Raw genomic sequence first — 21,857 nt, 5'->3', positions numbered from 1 at the left:
CAGAAGATTCGAGTTCAGTCGATGATTTTGCTCAGTGACCAGTTTTTTTAGTTTTTAGATGCAAACACCGCATTTGTGGGCTCTGGCAGCAGCTAGGGTTGTTAAGTCCCGAAGACAGGTTTCTGCACAGGTGCTTTGGAGGGTCTCCCAGGAAATGGTCGTGACCACACAGACAACTTTCCTCTCCCTCCACAGAGTGGGGGATGGGGCGCCCCTTCCCCTGGAGCAGCCGCAGACCCACGGGCAGGAGGACACAAGTGGGAAGCGAATTAACACCTTTCCAGAAGCGGGCCATAAGCCCTTTTCAAATATGAGTTTGTTCTCCTGAGGTATAGTTTCTTTTCAGGCCCTCTTCCTGCCAGCTGCCAGGGGAAACCCGGCAGTCTCCCTCCTGGGAATCTGGGGCTGGAGGAGATGCTCTCTCTGCCTGGAAACGGGGTGTCCAAGTGGGCTGTGAATCCAGATTGGGGGGAAGCACGCTGGGCCCACGCACTGAAGACAGAGCCCGTCGGCAGGCAGCCACAGCTTGGGGGGCCCTCGAAGGTACCACCGGGGTCCCGGGGTCCTGCCCTGCACTTCCCACTGGCTTCTGGCTCTGGGTAAGGTCCAACTACACCCACAGCAGGGGCTCCTGGCTCAGACACCCCCACCCCCACCTGATGGCTCTGAGCTGCAGAACAATGACAGCAGGTGCGCTGGCCCAGGCAGGAGGGCATGCCTGTCCCTGGGGATATCCCATTAGGGGGCAGCCGGCTTAGGGCACACTGCTTATGTCAGGGGTGAGAGGGGAGGAGAAGCAGGCCGCTGGGGATGAAACGGGAAAGAAAACATTTACGAGCATCGCACGGCAGGCTGCCAGTACCCCACACTGGCTCTGCCCCCCCCCTCTGGGTTCTGGGAACACTGGGAGCGGCCACAGCAGGGCAAGTGCAAACTGAGGGGTGCCACGGGGAGGGGCGGGGCACTGAGGTGAGCCTTGTGTGAGTCAGGAGGGAAAAGCCAGAACTAAAGAGACACGGAGGAGAGAGCCGTGGCCGCAGCAGAGCTCTGCCGTGAGAAAGGCCCGGGCCACCTAAGGACTGCAAAGAGGCCTCAGTCGGCTGGGACCAGGGACAACGGGACAGGGGCCGAAGCCAGAGGAGCAGGGCCAGTCCTCATCTCAAGAGGAGGGTGACCTTATAGTCCCCTATCAGGTGCCACGGGTGGGGTCGCTCCTCCCACTCAGGCCTCCGGAGCGCTGAAGGGGCGCCCTGCAGCACGGTGTGGGGCGGCCACAGATACAGCGGAAGATTCTAAAACACACATGTAGGACAACATACCTGTGTTTCTGAATCCCATTCTCTCGGGGGGGCCTCTCCCCGACCTTTCCAATCCCGTTACTTCTACCGGTGTCCACGCACATCACTCCAGCAACTCTCGGATCTGCCTCTGAAAATTCCCCGGAAGAGTTCTCAGAATCAAAGCCTGCACGCAACAAGCAGAATGGTCATCCTCGGGGACTGGGAAGCTGTAACAGCCCACCTCCAAGAGTTCTGACCATGCCTGAGCTCCACATTGTTTCTAACAGACACGGTTGGCAGCAGCGAGCTCTACTCCCCAAGAGCCCCAGGTGGAGGCAGGGACATGGGCAGGCTTGCTCTCCCGGGCCTTCCCAGGAGCCGCTGAGACCCGGCCCCCACCCGAGGCCCGGGGGCAGGCAGGGAGCAGTCTGTCCCTGCTTCGGTCAGGCCTCACTCCCTGTGGGGCGGGCGCCCCGACGGCAGCCAGGCCAGCTGAGGCTACAGCAAACTCGGTCTCTGCACACGCTCCGCAGTCAAGTTCTGCCTCCAGTTCTAGAACACAAGCCACGGCAGTAGCTTCTACGGAAGAGGAACGTGTGCCAAACGCTCTGCCAGACTCTCATGCTCGTGAGCAAGAACCTGAGTGTGGAACGAGCAGCTGGAGCTCAGCAAGCATCCCACGTCGACCAAAAGCGTGGGCAGTGGGTTCCTGAGGGCCGGTGTGGGATGTGGCTGGCCCGCCCCGGGCCGCGGCCCTGTCCCACCTGGAGAGCCCTCTCCCAAAGGAACAGCCCCTACAGGGAAAAGGAGGCCCGCTCCTCTCGCATCGGCTGGCACAGCTCACTGTGGCACACGCCTCCTGCTCCCAGGCACGCTGGGCACCGAGCCGCGGCTGCCAGGCAGCAGGCCCACCCGGGGGGGGAGGTGCTCCGGGCCTGCGGTACTCGGCATGACCGTGACCACTGCAGGGGGGACACAAGACCCACCGGGAGCCGAGTTCCTGCCGCCCCTCACTGCGCAGACGAAGGCGAGGGCATAAGGCCAGGTGGGGAAGTGCTGTCAGACCCGAAACATCAACAAATCTGCTGCTACACTTTCCTGAGAAGACGCGAAAAGAACCCTCTCTGCTACTCCTGCGTGCTGACAGGTTCACAAGATGCAGCACCGATGTTCACCACACGCTGGCTTTGAAAGGTACGTCCAGAATGAGCCTCTTAAAGGATCAATATTTCCTAAAACAGCCTGCCACCTCTCATCTTCTTACCCACCCAACTGCAACATCTACTTAATCCTCAGTCTAAACTTTGCTTTTTTTAAAAAATGTATTTATTTACTTCTTATTTGAGAAAGAGAGAGAAGAGAGCACATGTGCCCGAGAGCACAAGCAGGAGAGGGGGGAGCGGCAGGCAGAGGGAGAAGCAGGCTCCCTGCGTGGGGCTCAATCCCAGGACCCAGGGGTCATGACCTGAGCTGAAGGCAGATGCTTCACTGACTGAGCCCCCCCAGGTGCCCCTTGCTCCTTTCCTGCTGGACCCGCCCAACCACCTTCCCCCAAATACCCCTGTCCCCTCGGGTCCCCCGACACTAGGAGGTCCTGCCTGAACACGCACCCAGGAAACAAGGCAACACATCGCTGACGATCATGCTGACATCTCTTCTCGGACTAACACAGCACTGTGTGAACGGGTTACATGCTTTCATATGCGACATATGTTGTAAGAAACAGAAAAGACTGATAAGCACAGGAGAAACTTGAAATCACCTGTAATCTGATCACTCGGAGGCACACACACTTTTTTTTAAGATTTTATTTATTTGACTGAGAGAGAACTTGCACACACACACAAGCAGGGGGAGCAGCAGGCAGAGGGACAGCGAGAAGCAGACTCCCCGCTGAGCAGGGGGCCCAATGCAGGACTCGATCCCAGGACCCTGACCTGAGCCGAAGGCAGACGCCTCACTGACCGAGGCCCACAGGTGCCCGAGTCACACACGTTTACCAGATCAGTCTGTTCCCGTATGTGTTTTCCATGTACCTTAAACCTTTCCCTTTAATAGTGTCGGTTCTTGGACGAAGTACCGCCTACCAGACCATTCATCTAGTAAGCGCCAGGCTTCGATTCTCTTTCCTACTTTTTCCTCAGTTACAAAGTCAGACTAGTCTACACGGTGAAGCGGTCAGCACTCCGCCCGTCTCACGTGCATCATCGCACTGGGAGACTTGGTGCTTTTCTGCTGTTATTTGGTTTGGAATGGAAGGACTGAGGTGAGAAAGTGCTGTCCCCTGACAGCTGCCCCCTCCACCTCTCTCTCAGGGACACGCAGAAGAGTGTCGCCATGCGCAGAGGCAGAGACAGAGGTTCTCTAGACGGCACGCTGCACAAAGCTCAAGTCCTCCCCAGAGAAAAATCTCCAGGCAAAGTTCACAGATGTTCAGGAATCTGGGTGCAGGGTCCCTGGCAAGAGGAAACGTCCCATGAGGCCCCAAAGGGAGGGGCGCACCTCTGGTTACAGGCCCAGTGGTCCCACAAGGGCCAGGTGATCCAAGGGCACGAGCCCCTGAAGACCACTGCACTCAACAGGAATAACCGAGTGGTTGCTGAGGAGCGAGCAGGTTGGGCGGACAGTGTCCTAGGAGCACATCTACGAGGAGCACTGCAGCTATGAGATCATGGAAGAGGACTTAGTAGTTTAGCCTCTGAAAACCATAGGGAGCTCAGCGCCTCCTGCTTCTTAAGCTTCAGAGACATCAACAGTCTCGGGCTGCCAGTCACCGGGCCCACGACCTCTGGTCTGGAAGGAAGAGCATGGCCCGTGAGTGACCGAGGCCCCAAGCTCTGCCAGGGCTCCGGGGGACAGACACTCTGGCCCAGAGGGGACAGCCACAGCAATTGCTGGCAGAAGGAGCCCCTCTGACCTGAAAGTCTGCCACTAAACCCGTGGCCCAGAGAAATAGTTCAAAGTTGCTACTGTATTCCTCTACCTAAGGATGGGAGAGCTGGACTCGAGGGGCTCCTGAAGCCCTTTCCACCAACAATCCTTGGCAGACGACGACGACATCACAAGTGTTGACTGTGAGGGGCGTCTTGAACTCGAGGAGCCTTCAGGACCACACGGTCACCACTCACTTGCTCGCTCAGGTACAAGGGGCTTCTTCTAGCGCCGGGGGAAGAGGCCATGGCAAGGCCGCCCAGCCTGCCCGCCCCGGCCTGCCCGCCCCCGCGCACACAGGCCCTCCACGCACTATTTCCCATTGGGCTCCCCTGTCATCTGCAGGAGGCCGGACCACAGGCTGCGTACGGGTCCCGCAAACGGTCCCGGGAGAAGGGAGGCCCGCTGCACTCCGTACCAGCGGGAGCAGCTTTGTCGGCACAGACCCCCTCTACTTCGGGTTTGTACTCCACGTGGCGCCAAACCAGATCTAGTCCCAACGTTAAGACAGCAAGGCTTGGATCAGGAAGTACAAATAACATAAGAAAACTGACCACCTCACTTGGGGATCCAAATAAAAGTGTCTACGCTCCAGGGCAACTCTTGTCCTTTCTCGTTACCGCCCGTGGCCCACAGCCTCCCCCGCAGGCTTCTGCTGAGTGTCAGTGATGGGAATGGGTCCCACCTCCACCTGCTCGCCTTCCCAGGCCTTCTCACACCCCCCAGGCCAAGTCTGGGACCCGGCCCGAGGTCTCGCGCCCGCACCACGGCCTCTGAGTCAGTTCCTGCCCTGCTCACCTGTGACGGCATCAAAGAATTCCTCCTCGCCGTTCATCCTTCGGTAGCCAGGCTCCCTCGCCACCCAGTCTCGGCTCTTCTATGGCGTCATCGTACTGGACCTACATCGATGTGTAAGGAATTGTTTGCTGTCAACTTACATTTTGGCAAAAATCCAACAGGCACTGGAGCTCTAAGGGGAAAAGCATTTCCACATACTTAGCTTTCAAAAGTTTTATGGTTTATTTTTTTTAATTTTATTTATTTATTCATGAGAGACACAGGGAGAGAGGCAGAGAGAGAAGCAGGCTCCATGCAGGGAGCCCGACGTGGGACTCGATCCCGGGTCTCCAGGGTCACGCCCTGGGCTGAAGGTGGTACTAAACCGCTGAGCCACCCGGGCTGCCCAGTTTCATGGTTTAGAAACACTTTAAAAATACCCATTCACCATTCTTGACATCAATCTCAATCACAATTTTAAGCAAAGAAATAAAATGATCTGACAAATGCATGATTTCAAAATATATGAGAAACATTCATAATACAAATATCCATCAAAGAAAAATAGATTAACAAGTAATCAATAATTGAAGTTATTTTTAAAAATCACTATCTAAGGGCGCCTGGGTGGTTCAGTCAGTTAGGCATCTGCCCTTGACGCAGGTCATGACCCCGCGGGGTCCTAGGATCAAGCCCCACACATTGGGCTCCTTACTCAGTGGGGAGTCTGTTTCTCCCTCTGCCTGCCGCTCCTCCTGCTCATGCTCTCTCTCTCTCTCTCCCTGACAAGTAAAATCTTTGAAAGAATCATTATCTACAGTTGTATAAGAAAATGATAAACACTAGAATCAAGAACACAAGAAACAGGTGTTGGTGAGGATGTGGAGAAAAAGGAAGCCTCGTGCACTGTTGGTGGGAATGCAAACCAGTGCAGTCACTGTGGAAAATAGTACAGAGGTTTCTCAAAAACTAAGCGTAGAATTAGCACTTGATCCAGTAATCCCACAGCTGGGTATTTACCCAAAGAAAACAAAAACACTAATTCTCAGAGATAAATGCACCCTATGTTCACTGCAGCAACATTTACAGTAGCCAAGATAGGGAAGCAACTGTCCAAGGACCAAGATGTTGTGGGGTCTGTGATGGAATATTACTCAGCCATAAAAAGGATGAAATCTTGCCATTTGCAACATGAATAAACCTAGAGGGTATTAAGCTAAGTGAAATAAGTCAGAGAAAGATAAATACCATATGATTTCACTTACTTGTGGAATATAAAAACAAATGAATAAACAAAGAAACAAAAGGCAGAGACAGACTTGCAAATACAGAGAACAGACTGTTGCCAGTGGGGAGGGGGAGGGGAGGCCCAAGCGCCCAGCTGTAGAATGAATGGTCACAATCAGAGGCACAGCATGGGGACGTCATCGATGGCGCCGTGAGAGCGGGGTGTGGTGACAGGTGGCAGCTACACTGGTGAGCTCAGCATCACCTGCTGTATACCTGAGATTAATGGAACATTATGTCAACTATACTCCCATTTTTAAAAATAGTAACAGATTTTTAAAAAGAAAACAATGCAGGTCCCCATTAAGCATCAGACTCTTGATTTCAGCTCAGGTCATGATCTCAGGGTCGTGAGATCAAGTCCCAAGCTGGGCTCTGTGCTGGGTGTGGAAGCCATTTAAGATTCCCTCTCTCTCGGGCAGCCAGGGTGGCTCAGCGGTTTAGCACCGCCTTCAGCCCAGGGCCTGATCCTGGGGTCCCGGGATCGAGTCCCACGTCGAGCTCCCCCATGGAGCCTGCTTCTCCCTCTGCCTGTGTCTCTGCCTCTCTCTCTGTGTGTGTCTCTCATGAACAAATAAATGAAATCTTAAAAAAAAAAAAAAAGATTACCTATCTCTCTGCCCCTCCCACCTCTACACACGCTCACTCGCTCTCTTTAAAAAAAAAAAAAAAAAAAGAAAACAAGGAAATTATTGATGTGGGGGAAGTTGGGGGACAGGTGGAAAAGCAGGTCAGTTGCGGTGAGGTGCTCACGGGTCCGGGGCTCAAACACGCCCAAGAGCCTCCTGCTGACGGTGGCTGCCAACCTCATGGAAGCTCCGACAGACAGTCACAAGCAAGTGCACAATGTTGTTCGAGTACTTGTGTCACAACAACTTTAAACCAAGTTTCCATCGCAGTTTCCTTTGTCCCAAAAGGTTCGACTTTAATAAAAATAAGCTGAGTTTACGTCTGTGTGAGTAGCACAGACGTGGGGCCCAGAGCCTTCCTCGCAGTTCTGATGGCAGCAAAGGCAGAGACGGTCCCGAGGGAGGGACGTGCCCTCTGCCCTTGTAGTGGCGACACAGAGCTGGGGGACACCTCCAAGGCGGCTCATCTCTGGCCCTATGCTGTAAAACAAACTGGCATGAAGCTACTCCATTCTTCTGCCCTGAAAGGCTCTCTGAGATCCCTTTCTTTCCCACCATGCAGAACCAGGCACCAGGCAGCTTCTGGAAACACCCGTACCGAGCCTCACTCACCAGTCCAGGACTCGTTGCCTGCGCACACTAGAGACGTTGCTACCTACTCTAGCTCCTCTCCGACATGACCTGTCCTACCTATGACATGTAGCGACTTGCTCTGTCCCTCTGGAAGCCACTTAAAGGAACCAGGGTCCCTGGAGACTTAGAAGTGGCTGGATCCAGAACGGGGATCCCTGGAGGGCCGCAGGAAGCCAGGGGGCCGCGTCACAGGGCTCAGGATGAGCCCACAGAGGCTCCCGCTGCAACCAGGGATGTCGTCGGAGCACCAACGTGCAGCAAGAGACCCTGATGCACGGGACACAGCAAGGCCCCGAGCTCACACAGACTGGGAGGGAGGTGACGGGTCACCCGGGGGACACCAGCACGCACTTCTGAAGCCAGCCGCCAAGCGGGGGCCGCCAGGCCTCCATCCCGTCTTTCCTGCACGGGCTCTCGGGCTCTCGGTGCTGCCGCCGTCTGGCCTAATGACAGGGGAGCCGCGGGACGAGGCGGGAAGGTGTGTGCGTGGCGCTGCCGCGTGACACGGACAAGGGACCGCGTCGTGTGGCTGCCCACTGCCAGCGGCGCCGCGTGCCCCCCTCCGCTGTCATGCCCCAAACTCGAGCCGCGCAGACAACACAGAAACACGCCGCACTCCGCTCCAATGACAGGGACGGCAGGATCCTTCCCCTGGGGAAGGCTGCAGGACTTCCAGCTTCTTCGGCAGCAAATCACAAAGGCTGGAGAGGGCGCCAGGAGGGGGCCCCCCGGGTGCGCGGCCCGCCAGCCACACGTCCAGCCACAGGAGGGGCAGACGGGCACAGGACCCAGGCGCAGCCCGCGATCCTCACGGAGGGGACCGTGTCGTGGGTGGATGCATAGGTCAAAATGCACTGTACAGTTCAAATCCGGGGACTCCACTGCATGTCAATTAAACCTCAAGTCAAATGTGTCTTAAAAAAGGCACAGGTGTTCTGACTGCGCTCTCCCCAAGAGGCCTTAACTGCAGAGCTGCAGCTGTGGTCCGTGTGGACGGGACACGGTACATCGGGGCTCTTCTTCCAAGTGACACGGAAGGAGCGGGTGGGGGAGCTGGCCCGAGCCAGGGCGGGCGCACGGGGGCCTCATGCTCTGCCGCCTGCCTTCCCCCACATGGAAAATCTCCCGTGATAAGAGGGACGTTAAGAGCCATGATGTTTCCCTTTTTACATGCTTCCCCACCCATAACAGAAGTCCTAAGGTTAAAAGTAAATCAATCAAAATGGATGGAAATCTTTAAAATGAGGGTCTAAGACGTCAGGCTGGACAACGCTGAAGGCCGGGCTGAGCGCCGGGCCACCCCAAGGAGCGGGCCCTGCCGGGAAGGCCTCGCCCACCAACCCCACAGGAACATCCACAAGCTCAACGATAAATTTGCACAGCACCCCGCAGGCTGGCTCCCATTTCACAAGTTCAGTAATTAATTCCAACAGTCTCGAGGGAATTCCTGGAAGAGCTGTTCTCTTCATTTTGCCTGGGCCGTGGAACTCCCCACTGCCACAGGCCATCAGCACCACACAGAGATCTCCCTCATGCCCTCCACTAGCATCCGCTGCCTGCCACTGGGTCAGGCCTGGGGGGCTCTGGGAGGCCTCTGCGGGGCAGGCTTCTGCAAGCGTTCCAGCCCGGGGTCCTTCACAGACCTGCCTGCCCACCTGACCTCCTCACATTAGAGCTCCCCGACCCCTCCGAACCCCCACCATCCCGGGCCCTGCAGCATTTGGTCGTCTGAGCAGCCTGGGGCCCTGGACACGGGTCTCCTACCCCCAAATCCTGCCAAAACACCCTGCAGAGGGGAGTGAAGGGCCGTGTGCATAAAGCGCCCCTACCCAGCAAGAAGGCTACGGAACTGAGGGACACTCAGGCTTGGTAACTCAGCCCCCTACCAAGGTACAGGGACGTACGGAAAGTCAACTGTTCAAGAAACAGCATCAACGAGAAGGCAGCACTTAGTACTTCCTGCGTATGCCCTCCTTCACGCAGATTTTATTGTGCATTCAGAAGACATCCACGAAGACAGTGTTTCAGGAAAGCACTTTTTTTTTTTTTAATTAGCTCTTTCCGATCAACTATCCCCTCTTTTAACTGCAGAGAAAACCCAGGAAACTAAGCCTGTCCTGTACATCTTAGCTGGCCTCCTTCTGCACTGACTTTGGGCCTGAACGCGATACCACGGGGCCGACCTGGCCTCCCAGAGGGAACAGGCGGAGGCAGAGGTCTTGATCCCTTCACGTAGGGACCTCCCGCCACGGGCTGCCCTGAATCCTCACTCCCAGCCTCTTCAGGTGGCCACCAGCCCAGGACACCCCACCATTCCTTCCAGTTTCCCGCTCCCTTGAGAAGAGCCCCATCCAGCTCTCGTTAAGATGTACACTCTGACTGCCGTGCGTACATCCAGAACCCTGGCTCCAAATGCAAAATGTCCCACCACCACTTGTACAAATACCATTCAAGTCTTTCAAATCCATCTGCATGATTTTATTAGAAAAACAGATCTACTCACATAGGAATAAGTGGCTGCCTAAGGGACCCAGAGGTTAGTCTTCACAGTCAATTTACGAAAGAGGAGAACTTCTCTATAAAAAACAGACAAGGCAACCTAGGTGTGATCTTCACAAGAAAGAAAAGGACACTGGTAATATGAAAACTCTAACACTACTTTTGCAGTTAAATATCAATTCTGAATTTAAATTGTTCAAAATAATATAAATTCTATTTAATAATTCAAAAGTGCATTGGCAAGCATCAACCAGACAGAAGGTAAATGAGGAAACAGAGAACTTTACACCACAGAGCAAGCAGATCTATGACACATAGAACGTACCACCCAACAGCATCAGCAGACACACGTTCTCAAGCACACACGCGCAGTGTCCAGCAGAGAGCGGATGTTAGGCCACAAATTACATCTCAATAGATTTTACAAAATGGACCTCGCACAAGGCATCTCCTTTGCCCACAAAGCGATGAGTTAGGAATCAGAAGGAAAACTGGAATATTCACAAAACTGTGGAAATTAAATGGTGGGCCCTTAAGCAAGGGATCAAAGAAGAAATCACAAGGGAAATTTGAAAATACTCAAGAGCAAATGAAAATGAAAAGATAACTTACACAAATTTAGGAGATGCCACGAAAGCAGTGCTGAGGAGAATTTGATGAACCAACATCAATATCAAAAAATGAGGGCAGCCCCGGTGGCGCAGCGGTTTACTGCCGCCTGCAACCCAGGGCATGATCCTGGAGACCCTGGATCGAGTCCCACATCAGGCTCTCCGCATGGAGCCTGCTTCTCTCTCTGCCTGTGTCTCTGCCTCTCTCTGTGTGTGTGTCTCTCTCATGAATAAATAAATAAAATCTTTAAAAAAAAAAAAAAAAAAGAGAAAAATCTCAATTCAACAACCTGACTCTACAACCTAACAAAAAGAACAAATACCAAGATTAGCAGAAAGAAGGGAATAAGAATAGAAAAACAGAGAAAATCAATGAAACCAAAACTTGGTTCTCTGATAAGATCAACAAAGTTGGTCACCCACAGCCACGTAGACTAAGAAGAAAGGAGAGAATACTCAGCTACAATTGGACGTTACTACCGACGCTACGTAAACACACAGGAATGTATGAGATGCCGTGAGCGATGGCACGCCAACGAACCGGATACCGTCGATTAAACAGGCAGCCTTCCAGAAACACAAGACCCACCAAGACCAACTCACAGAGAAACAGAAAACTTCTGACTAGCAAGGAGATTGAATCAGTGATCAAATATCTCTCAGCGAAGAAAAGCCCTGGGCCTGATGGCTTCACTGGTGAATTCTACTGAACACTTGAGGAGAAACTAACACCAATTCTCAAACTTTCCCAAAAAACTGAAGAGGAGGGAACATTTCCAAACTCATTCTACAAGCTTCAGCATGATCCTGAGGCAAGGCCACATAAAGACCCCACAGGAAGAGAAAGCTGCTCTCCAACATCCCCTAAGGATAGAGGCCAAGGTCCTCAACGAAACACTGATGAGAGGAACACACTGAAAGGACCAGACACCATCACCAAGTGGGATTTCTTCCTGGAATGCAAGGATGGGCCAACATATGAAAATGGGTATAAAATGCACATCAACAGAATGACGGGAAAACACACGATCATCTCAACTGCTACACAAAATTCACTTGACAAAATTCAATCCTCTTTCATGATAAAAACACTAACAAACGAGCAACAGAAGGACCTTACCACAACACAGCAAATATAGTCAACGGTGAAAAACTGAAAGCTCTTCCTCTAAGATCAGGAGTAAGGAAAGGATGGCAGTTCCTCAAGAAATAAAAACAGAATTACCATATGACCCAGCAATTCCCCCTTGGGTATATGCCCAAAAGAATGGAGAGCAAGGTCCTCAAGGTCCTATTTGCACACCCATGTTCACAGCAGAATGAGTCACAATAGCTGAAACACGGAAGCAACCCAGCGACTGCTGGGGGACCAACGGACAAACAAAATGTGATCTACACGAACAATGGACTATTATTCAGCCTTGGAAAGGAGGGAAAACCTGACACCTGCTACCACAAGAACGAACCTCGAGGGCACTGTGCTCAGTGGAATATGCCAGCCACGAAAGGACAAAAACAATCTGATTCCACTTACGTGAGTTCAAATTCATAGACAGCACGAGGGTGGCTGCCAGGGGCTGGGGGAGGGGTTACTGTTTACTGGGGACAGAGTTTCAATTTTACAAGATGAAAACAGTGCCAGAGATGGATGGTGATGACGGGTGCACATGTTATAAATGATTTCATACGAATGAAACCCACACTTAGACGTGGCTAAGGTGGGGAGTGCCCGGCCAGCTCAGTCGGTAGAGCGTGTGACTCTGGCGCTCAGAGTTGTGAGTTTGAGCCCCACGATGTGGATAGAACCTACTTAAAAATAAAATAGTGCTTTTAAAAAATGGTTAAGATGGGATCCCTGGGTGGCGCAGCGGTTTAGCGCCTGCCTTTGGCCCAGGGCGCGATCCTGGAGACCCGGGATCGAATCCTACGTCGGGCTTCCGGTGCATGGAGCCTGCTTCTCCCTCTGCCTGTGTCTCTGCCCCTCTCTGTGTGTGTGTGTGTGTGTGACTATCATAAATAAATAAAAAATTTTTTAAAAAATGGTTAAGATGGGATCCCTGGGTGGCTCAGCAGCTGAGCGTCTGCCTTCGGCTCAAGGCGTGACCCCGGGGTCCTGGGATCGAGTCCCGCATCGGGCTCCCTGCATGGAGCCTGCTTCTGCCTCTGCCTGTGTCTCTGCCTCTCTCTGTGTCTCTCATGAATGAATAAATACAATCTTAAAAAAAAATGGTTAAGATGGTAATTTTAAGTCAGGTATATTTTACCACAACTTTTTTTTTTAAGATTGTGTTCATTCATGAGAGAGAAAGAGAGAGAGAGAGAGGCAGACACACAGGCAGAGGAAGAGGCAGGCACCAGGAGGGAGCCTGATGCGGGACTCGATCCCGGGTCTCCAGGATCACGCCCTGGGCCACCAGAGATCCCCCCAGAACTTTAACAATTGGAAAAAATACAGAATCAGGCGGTACAGACGAGAAATACGGGACAACGCAAGGAGCTCAAACACACCAGGCGCTGCGCTCAGACGGCGTTACGCTGAAAGGGAAAAGGTCCCGTTATTACCAACGATGGGATTCTAAGAAGGGACCCCAAAACCTCATCTCACACTCCAGTTTCGGAGGCTGTGTCTCCTCCCAACTGTTCAAAGTCACGGAGCAGAAAGTCCCTGGCTCACTGGCACGGAAACGCCACGGAAGCGCCGTGAGGCCACGACATCGGGCAGTGAGCTGGGCCGGGGTGCGGGGAGCGGGGCGCGGAACCCCGGGCGGGGAGAGGACGCCAGCGGCCGCCCCAGAGCCCCCCCACAGGGCGGTCACAGGAGAGGCCTTCCCAAAGGGGGCGCCAGGGAGACCCCAGAGGCCCAAGGAGAGCAGCCCAGGGACGCCGGGCTGGCGCCCCGCGGAAACGGGCCGCGCCATCCGGAGCACAGCGCATCGGAGGCTCTTGGTGCCCCGCGCCCCTTAAGGTCACGGCCAAACATTTCTGGACACCCCTGCACGTCGTCCGTGCGGGGAACACGCTGACCTCAGGTGGCTAGTGATGGAGCAGATCAGAGTCCCCACGGCATCCCCGCGGGGCCTCTCCTCCCTCCCGGGAGCAGCGTGGCCGTCAGAGCCCTGGAAAGGTGCTCCAGCCACGCGGAAACGTTACCACCGTGGCCCACCCAGAACAGGAAACACCGCCACTTCCGAGTGCGAGCCAGAGCTCAAAACACGATGGGCCACAGTTAGCCATGGGTGGGAACTAAAGAACAGAAGGACAGAGATGGAGAAGTTCAGGACGAGTGAAGCCAAGGCCGCTGGAGGATGCTAACATCCCAAGGGGAAGGCCGGCCCTGCGGTGGCCCCAGCCCGCCGCCTCTCTCCACCAGGCAGCAGAGAAGGGCCGGGGGCCACCTGTCCCCGTGTCTCCCGAGACCTCGCCCCCCCCAACACCACTACTGTGGGCAGACAGTGCTCCCTGGCCCCACGGCCCTGGTGGTCACTCATGTGTTAGTATTCTAGACCCACCTGTCACCTAGATGCCTAGACACTGTCGCCCTACTGACACCCACCACGCCACAGTTCCCAGTGTCTTTCTTTCGTAAAACACAAGTTAACGGAAACAAGGACTCAACCTGCACTGGCTCCAGAGCCCGGCAGCAGAAGCTCCAGCCGGGCTGGGGATGACGCGTCTGCTCGGTCTGGCGCAGGAGCCACTGGCTGCAGGTGACTCTGAGCACCTGAAATGTAGCTGGGTACCCAAGGGAGTGCTTACTTTTATGCAATGCTAAATGAACTGAATTCCTTCCACTTAAGCATCCATCCTGGACCCAGCGCTCCAGGGTCTCATGGGACCATAGGTCACTTTTCACGCTGAGCGCCGCAGCCCTAGAAAGCTCTCCAGTGGTCCTGCCACAGGGAGGGAGTCCTGTGGAAGGGAGGCGGCCAGCAGAGCAGGGAGGGGCGGGAGCCACGGGCCGGCCCCAGCGCAGCAGCCTTCCCAAGGCCCACCTGTCAGATGCGCCACAGTAAGGACACCGGGCCAGCCTGCTGCTTATTCTGATTTCCAAGCACCTTGGACTGCTCCCCTCGCCCTCACTGAAACGTGCTGCTGCCACCCGCTGGGGAAAGACCAGGCCTGCCCACTCCCGCAGCCCTCCGAGCCTGCGGTGGAGCCAGGTGCACAACCTGCCGTGCGCACACGGCCTCCTCCACACGGTGGGCTCCGCGTGGCTGTCTGCCTCGCACCCACGGGGCGCCTCTCACGCCCGGGGCTCAGCGAAGACGGGCAGGAGCGGGCGCTGACCCTCTGGCCCCGGCTCCCGGAGACCTGGGTGAGACGTGGCTCCATCCAGGTGCATCCAGGTGCCGTCTCGGGGTACAGGGAGCTGCGCGGCCCTGTGTGCCTCCCCGGGTGTGCAATCATCACAGACATCAGCTGCCTGACCCTGCGCGAACTCCCAGCCCCGCACGGCGGGCGGATTTGGGCAGATTTGAGCTCTGCCTTCCAGCACGCCAGGGAGCAGCCCCGCAGGACGGCACGGCCGCACCCCAGGCCAGCCGAGCCGGTTTCCGGGGTGAGGCGTCCACGCACAGCGCTTCTAGGCTTCAGGAAGGTAAACGAACCTATCGCACTATGTAAACGAATGTTCGTGTTAGTCGCGGCTTACTTACTGCTCCCCATGCCAACCGGGGGGCCTTGGGGGCAGGCAGAGGGCAGACCCAGGAGCGGGCTGGGCGGCCAGCAGCGCGGGAGCCGCACCTCCTGCTGGGGCCTGGGCGGCGGCTCAGCCCGAGGGAGCGGGGCACCCCCCCCCCCCCCCCCGACAAACTGCCTCCGGCTCCACCAGCCTAGGGTTCAATGGCGAGCGCCAGGACCCGTCATGCACGTCGAGGACCGGGGGCTCCGAATCCAGCACGGAGGGCCTCCCAGCGTGCACAGGAGGACGGCAAGCCCTTTCACACACGCGTTTGTTTTAATCACCTCATCATCCTGTGACACAGAAAAAAGGGGCCCAACTCGCAGCCGAGCAAAGGCGTGACGATGATCTGGACAGGGAGCTCTGGCCACGGCCTACGGCCCTGCTCACGGAAACCGGCGAGCAGCCACCACGCCAGCGGGTGCGCGGTGCGGGGCCCTGAGCATCCCTGGGCAGCACCCCGACGGCAGGCCGTCTCCGACCAACAGAGCCAAACACCCTGGACCAGCGGGTGGCAGTGGGATGGCCAGGACATGCTGGGTGCAGCGCAGAAGCAGTGACGGGGGCCCGGAACCATGCTCACAGTCCAGTTTGCCATGCCTGCTGCCCTTTCCCATCCGGTGTCCTTCCCTGTCACCTCCAGGTACAACTCAATCAGCCGCTGGCTGGTTTCACTGTGCTGAGTCTATCCTCCTAATATCAGAGCCATCCCAGGCACTCCCAGTTGTACTTCCTGAGCACCAGTGCCGGGACAGGAGTCTCAGGGATGAATTTCTAACCAGTACCCCAAATATGAGAAATAAATAAAAAGAAACAAATGGCAAAATTCCATTTGTGTTCTTTTTTTTTTTTTTTTTCCCCTTCAGGAAGGTGACTTGGACTCTCCACTCAGTTTTCAAAAAGGCCCTTGATCCGAAACTGAGCTAGGACCCCACCGTGGGCCCCAAGTACCAGTGAGCACCCCAGGAGCACCAGAATAACAGGAGCAAGCTGCACACATCCCGGAAGCCCAGATCCACTAGATCTGGGGCTGGGCCTTGAACCTACATTTCTTACAAAATTACCTAGGTTTTTCTGATGAGAAGCTAGGTTTCAAAACCCTTCGATGTTAACCCAGGAGCCTTCTAACCCAACAGGCATCAGCATTCACCCCATAGCACAGGCACCGCAGAGACAGAGCCACGGCACCGCTCAGGGAGCTGGCACCACAGGGACCCCACCTGCCTCTGTCCCTCCCGTGACCTGCCCTGCTCCACCTCCGGCCAACGACTCCTGGACTACAAGTGCTCGGTACCTAACTCATACAGGGTCAGGGACGAGATGGCCCCAATCCTCTCCCTCCCCAGCATCCGCAGAGTGACCGCGGGCCCTCACTACATCTGCCTCCACCATCAATCTGCCTGGTGCTTCTTTCCACTCCACAGCTGTCCAGTTTGGACGTGAACTCACATAGTCCCTCTGGTTTTCATCAGTAGCACTTTCCAGCCACACAGGTGGCTCAAGGTGTCAGATCATGGCTCATCTTTTCTCATGAGCAGCCTCTGATCAGTCTTCATTTGTTCAGTAAAGCACACAGCCGTCCCTGCCCTGTGGCTGCCATAGTTTTTTTCTAGAATCTGGATTCAGTACCACTTCCCTACAGACCATTCTCGTGTACACAATGCTCTCTCCCAAGAACCCCGGCACAAGCCTGGAACAAGCCTTACTCAGCACCTCTGAACCCCTCGTAAAGGTATGAAATGGGCAGTCAGACAGGCCTGTCCACCCAGATGGTTCCCACTGCTGACAGCCCTCAGCCCTGGGGACAACCCGAAACCCCGGGCACCCAGGGACCTGGGGTTCCTGGAACAGAGCATCAGGCTTGGTGGGATGCTGCCCAGAAGAGCACCAGGCACACGGCCCCTGCTCCCCTACCACTCGGTCAGGCCAGCTCTGCCAGGACTGACCCCAGAGTCTGTCTCAAAACAATCCTTGCAGGCACTGCCTTGATACAAAGACACACGGCAGGCCAGGGTCTCCCAACACCTGCTTCTTCAAGACAATCCTTTCTATTTTTTGTTGAGATTTTTTTTGTTAGAGTAATCTCCACCTAACGTGGGGCTTGGAACTCATCACCCCACGAATCACACGCTCTAGCGACTGAGCCGGCCAGGTGCCCCAAGACAGTGCTCCGTACGGGCTTACTTCCACCATTTAGCTCAACACAAAGATTACAGTATTTGTATAACCTGAAGATCCAGTTCAACGAACGGGGATTTGAAATTCTGCCAGAGGAACTCAAGTAGTTTTCTGGGTTTGGAAAGAAAAGGAAGAAACGCCATAGAGTTCTCAGGCATGTCTAGGTGGCTCCCGTCACACGCTCACGTTGCAGAGCTGCGGGGATGGGCCGCACCCCACACCGTGTTTCTGCGTCAGGGCTTGACCCCAACCCGAGTGCCATGTGCTGCAACACCAAACACTTGGAAAGAGCAAGACTTACAGCAGACACGGATCAACCACTGTACGTGGAACCTGCACTTACAGCGTCAAACTAGCACTTAAGATACTAACTCTGAGGACGTAAGTAGTTTTTATTCATCAGCCGTGTTCGAACGCTAACTCCTTCTCAGTCTCAATAAGCTACAAACCAGTGCTCCAAGCTCAGATTTAAGCTACATGCTCGACAATGTGTGCCAGACACTCAGCCCAGTGCCCGCCCGCAGCGCAAAGCACAGCGCTGACCAGGAGCACGTGGGGCTGTCCTGGTTTCAAAAACTTTCTCACCGAGAAACCAAATGTCACATTTGTGATCGGCTGGGTGTAATAAAATCCTAAGAGTTGAGCAAGCTTTAAGTACATGTCCAAGACTCGGTGGCCAGCATTTCCTGGAGGGCAGAGGGCACGGCTAAGGGGCACGAGGGTGAAAGACAAGGGGTACCTGCAAGACATGACAATAGTACAGCTCATCAGTGTCACACGGCACAGCAGTGTGACCCCCCCAACCGCAGGAAGTCTGCTCGGAGCTGAGCTCGTGGCCACGGCCTCGTACTTGTGTGTGTCTGTCATCACCCTGTTCCTCCACCTCGGCCTTCCGCACAGTGAGCCTCAGCCGGCTCGCTGCTGACCAAGGAGCAGGGCGGCACGGAGACTATTTCTGCAAAATCTGGGATAAGCCAGATGGAGAATTCCTTCATTTTAGAAAAAATAAAATTGTTTTTATAAACGCTTGGGCTCACAAAAAATGAACATCAGATAGATATGCTGCAAGAAATACAATTCCGACACAGAGTAACACAACGCAATTAGAATATTCCAAAAGAAGATGTGAAGAGGAGACGGTCAATAATAATTTTGGTTTAAAGAGGCAATATGGAGGGTATTTAAGAGTGTAAACTCTGAAGCCCAGCCTGCTTGGGTTCAAATCCCTGCTCCCTCACCTACTACTACTACTGTGTGACAGAGGGTAAGTCACCTAATCTCTGCTTCCTCATGAACCCTGAGGATGTCGGCGCCACATGAGTGAAGTCAATGCAGTGTGCTCACAGCAGTCCTGGGAAAACAAGTGTTACATATTATCACCACCTGAGTTAAGAGCTGTTATTAACAGGAGCATACGTGATGCAAACAAGAAAAGCAAATTCTACCAAGGAGACTCAGTCATCCGTGCACTGTCATGTTCTCAGTGACAACAGCGTGCCAGGCTCCGTGCTGGACAAGGAGGAAGTACAGCCCAGAAGGTTCCTGTCTGCAACAAGAGGAACGGAAGGAACCATCTGGAGCGCCTACTGTGTGCAGGGGCGGGGGTGGGGCCGCCCTACACGGGGTTATCTGCTCATCAGCCCTGCAGGTAAATGACACAAGTCACAGCCGCATGGAACTCTGGCCAGGGGACAAAAGTCAGGAAGGGCCTCCCACCCTGCTGCCCAATATTAGCCACGAGGACCTGGGTCCCCCCTGCCGCCCAGGGCTATGTCCTCCCACCATCCCCACGCAGCCACAGAGGCCAGGCCACAGGGGTCAGGCTGCGGGGCTCAGGTTGCAGGGGTCAGGCCTAGGGCTCAGGTCACAGGGCTCAGGCAGCAGGGGTCAGGCCCAGGGCTCAGGTCACAGGGCTCAGGTCCCGGGGCTCAGGCAGCAGGTGTCAGGCTGCAGGGCTCAGGCCGCAGGGGTCAGGCTGCAGGGGTCGGGCCCAGGGCTCAGGCCGCGGGGCTCAGGCCACAGGGGTCAGGCCGCAGGGGTCAAGCCCAGGGGTCAGGCTGCAGGACTCAGGCCGCAGGGGTCAGGCCCAGGGCTCAGGCCACAGGGGTCAGGCTGCAGGACTCAAGCCGCAGGGGTCAGGCCCAGGGCTCAGGCCGCAGGGGTCAGGCTGCAGGACTCAGGCCGCAGGGCTCAGGCAGCAAGGGTCAGGCCGCAGGGGTCAGGCCCAGGGGTCAGGCCACAGGGGTCAGGCCCAGGGCTCAGGCCACAGGGCTCAGGCAGCAGGGGCCAGGCTGCAGGGGCCAGGCTGCAGGGGTCAGGCCCAGGGCTCAGGCCGCGGGGGTCAGGCCCAGGGCTCAGGCCACAGGGCTCAGGCAGCAGGGGCCAGGCCGCAGGGGTCAGGCCCAGGGCTCAGGCCGCGGGGGTCAGGCCCAGGGCTCAGGCCACAGGGCTCAGGCAGCAGGGGCCAGGCTGCAGGGGTCAGGCCCAGGGCTCAGGCCACAGGGGTCAGGCCGCGGGGCTCAGGTCACGGGGGTCAGTTCCAGGGGTCAGGCTGCAGGGTTCAGGCCCAGGGGTCAGGCCCAGGGCTCAGGCCACAAGGCTCAGGCAGCAGGGGTCAGGCTGCAGGGGTCAGGCCCAGGGCTCAGGCCGCGGGGGTCAGGCCGCGGGGCTTGGGTCACGGGGGTCAGTTCCAGGGGTCAGGCTGCAGGGCTCAGGCCCAGGGGTCAGGCCCAGGGCTCAGGCCACAAGGCTCAGGCAGCAGGGGTCAGGCTGCAGGGGTCAGGCCCAGGGCTCAGGCCGCGGGGGTCAGGCCGCGGGGCTCGGGTCACGGGGGTCAGTTCCAGGGGTCAGGCTGCAGGGGTCAGGCCCAGGGCTCAGGCCGCAGGCAGCGGGCAGACAGGGCACATGGCCCAGCCGCCCCGGGACCCCCTGAACTGAACGAGGCCAGGTCTCCAGATGCGCCCAGCGGTCCCGGAAAGGGGCTAAGCTGCAGCTGCTGGCTCGGCCGCCAGCCGGTCCCGGACGGACATTCGGGGTCCCGGATCGCGGCCGTGAGCAGGGCCCCGGGGCACCGGGCCGGCGCTCCCCCCCCGCCCCCCGCCCCTCGCGTCTAGGTCGGGGACAGCGCAGCGGGCCAGGAGCGCGCGCGGCTGCCGAGCTGCGGCGGCGCGGCGGACACACGGACGGAGGGACGGAGGGACGGAGGGACGCGGCGCGGGCCCTCGCACAGGTGGTCGTCCGCGCGGCCCGCCCCCCGCCCCCGCCCCCGCCCCCGCCCCCGCCCCGCAGCGCCCCGGCCTCCCGCCCGCCCGGCTTCCGGCGCCGCAGTTGCCCGGCGACGCGCGCCCCCACCCCCGCCGCCGCCCCCCGCCCCCGCCCCCGCCGCCGCCAACTTTCCTCCCGAGTTTCCCGGGGGCCGCGGGCCGCGGGCGGGCGGGCGGGGGTCGGGCCGAGGGAGCGGAGGGGCTCGGGGGCCGGGCCGGCGGGCGGGCGCTGCGCCCGGGGCCCGGCTCCCCTCCCCCACGCCCGGCCCCGCCCGGCCCCGCCGCCCCCCGCCCGCCGCCCCCCGCCGACGCGGGGCCGGGTCCCGGGCCGCTCACCTGGACCGCGGTCCCTCCGGTGCCGGCCGAGCCTCGCCGCCCACCCCGCCCCCGCCCCGCAGGCCCGCGACCCGCTGACACCGAGGCGGAAGTGCGGCCGGCCGCCAGGCAGACTGACAGCCCGCGCCCGCCACTCGCAGCGCCCGGCGCCAGAGCGTCAGACGCCGCCTGCCCAATCAGCGCCCGGCCCGAGGGCCGCGCCGGGAGGCGGGACTATGCTAATCATGTCCCCGGAGCGGCAACCCCCTTCGCCCCTCGGGAGTCCCGCCCACACGGAGGAGTGACGCCACGAGCAGCCAGTCACAGCAGGGGGAGGCGGGGTTATGCAGATATTGACCCCAAAGGGGCGGGAGAGAGGGAGGAAGGGGCGTGGCCGGGCGAGTTGAGTTTACAAACAGCGAGTCAGGTGGCGGGGGCGCTCGGCCGGCAGGTGCGGGGGGCCGCGGTTCCCAGGCGGGTTCCGGGCCGGGCGGAGGCGGGAGGCAGCCTCTCAAAGCGCTCCTTCAGCTCAGGCATCTTACGGGGCTCCCCAGCGTCCGCCCTCCTTGGCATGCCGTTCATCGCTCGCCGAAACCCGGCACCGGTTTACCCTCTGGCTGCATCCCTGACACTTCACTCCCCGGGTTAAAACTGATGGGGCGCCCTGGGGGGCTCAGGGGTTGAGCGTCGTGACCCCGGGGTCCTGGGATCGAGCTCCCCGCAGGGAGCCCGCTTCTCCCTCTGCCTGTGTCTCTGCCTCTCTCTGTGTGTCT

The 21,857-nt window shown here is 57.3% G+C and overlaps 1 protein-coding gene across 8 annotated transcripts in view; it reads right to left on the bottom strand.

Moving 5' to 3' along the window:
* OSBPL2 (oxysterol binding protein like 2) overlaps nt 1–21,241 on the bottom strand; it is a 41,310-nt gene extending 20,069 nt beyond the window's left edge. The window contains exons 1-4 of one of the 8 annotated variants that reach the window (XM_077873811.1): nt 21,106–21,241; nt 5,010–5,110; nt 2,891–2,974; nt 1,320–1,464 (exon numbers count right to left, since the gene is read on the bottom strand). In XM_077873811.1, coding sequence (XP_077729937.1) covers nt 1,320–1,464; nt 2,891–2,974; nt 5,010–5,046 — 266 coding nt within the window. In that variant the 5' untranslated portion in view covers nt 5,047–5,110; nt 21,106–21,241. Of the gene's footprint in view, nt 1–1,319; nt 1,465–2,890; nt 2,975–5,009; nt 5,111–6,253; nt 6,464–21,105 lie in introns of those variants that run through there. The other 7 variants (XM_077873813.1, XM_077873812.1, XM_077873816.1 and 4 more) reach the window with 7 other exon arrangements.
* Nucleotides 21,242–21,857: the final 616 nt, after the last annotated feature.

The sequence above is a fragment of the Canis aureus genome, chromosome 26 (genome assembly GCF_053574225.1).
Source record: "Canis aureus isolate CA01 chromosome 26, VMU_Caureus_v.1.0, whole genome shotgun sequence".
Classification (NCBI taxonomy): domain Eukaryota; kingdom Metazoa; phylum Chordata; class Mammalia; order Carnivora; family Canidae; genus Canis; species Canis aureus.
This window is presented reverse-complemented; position numbering and strand designations above follow the sequence as displayed.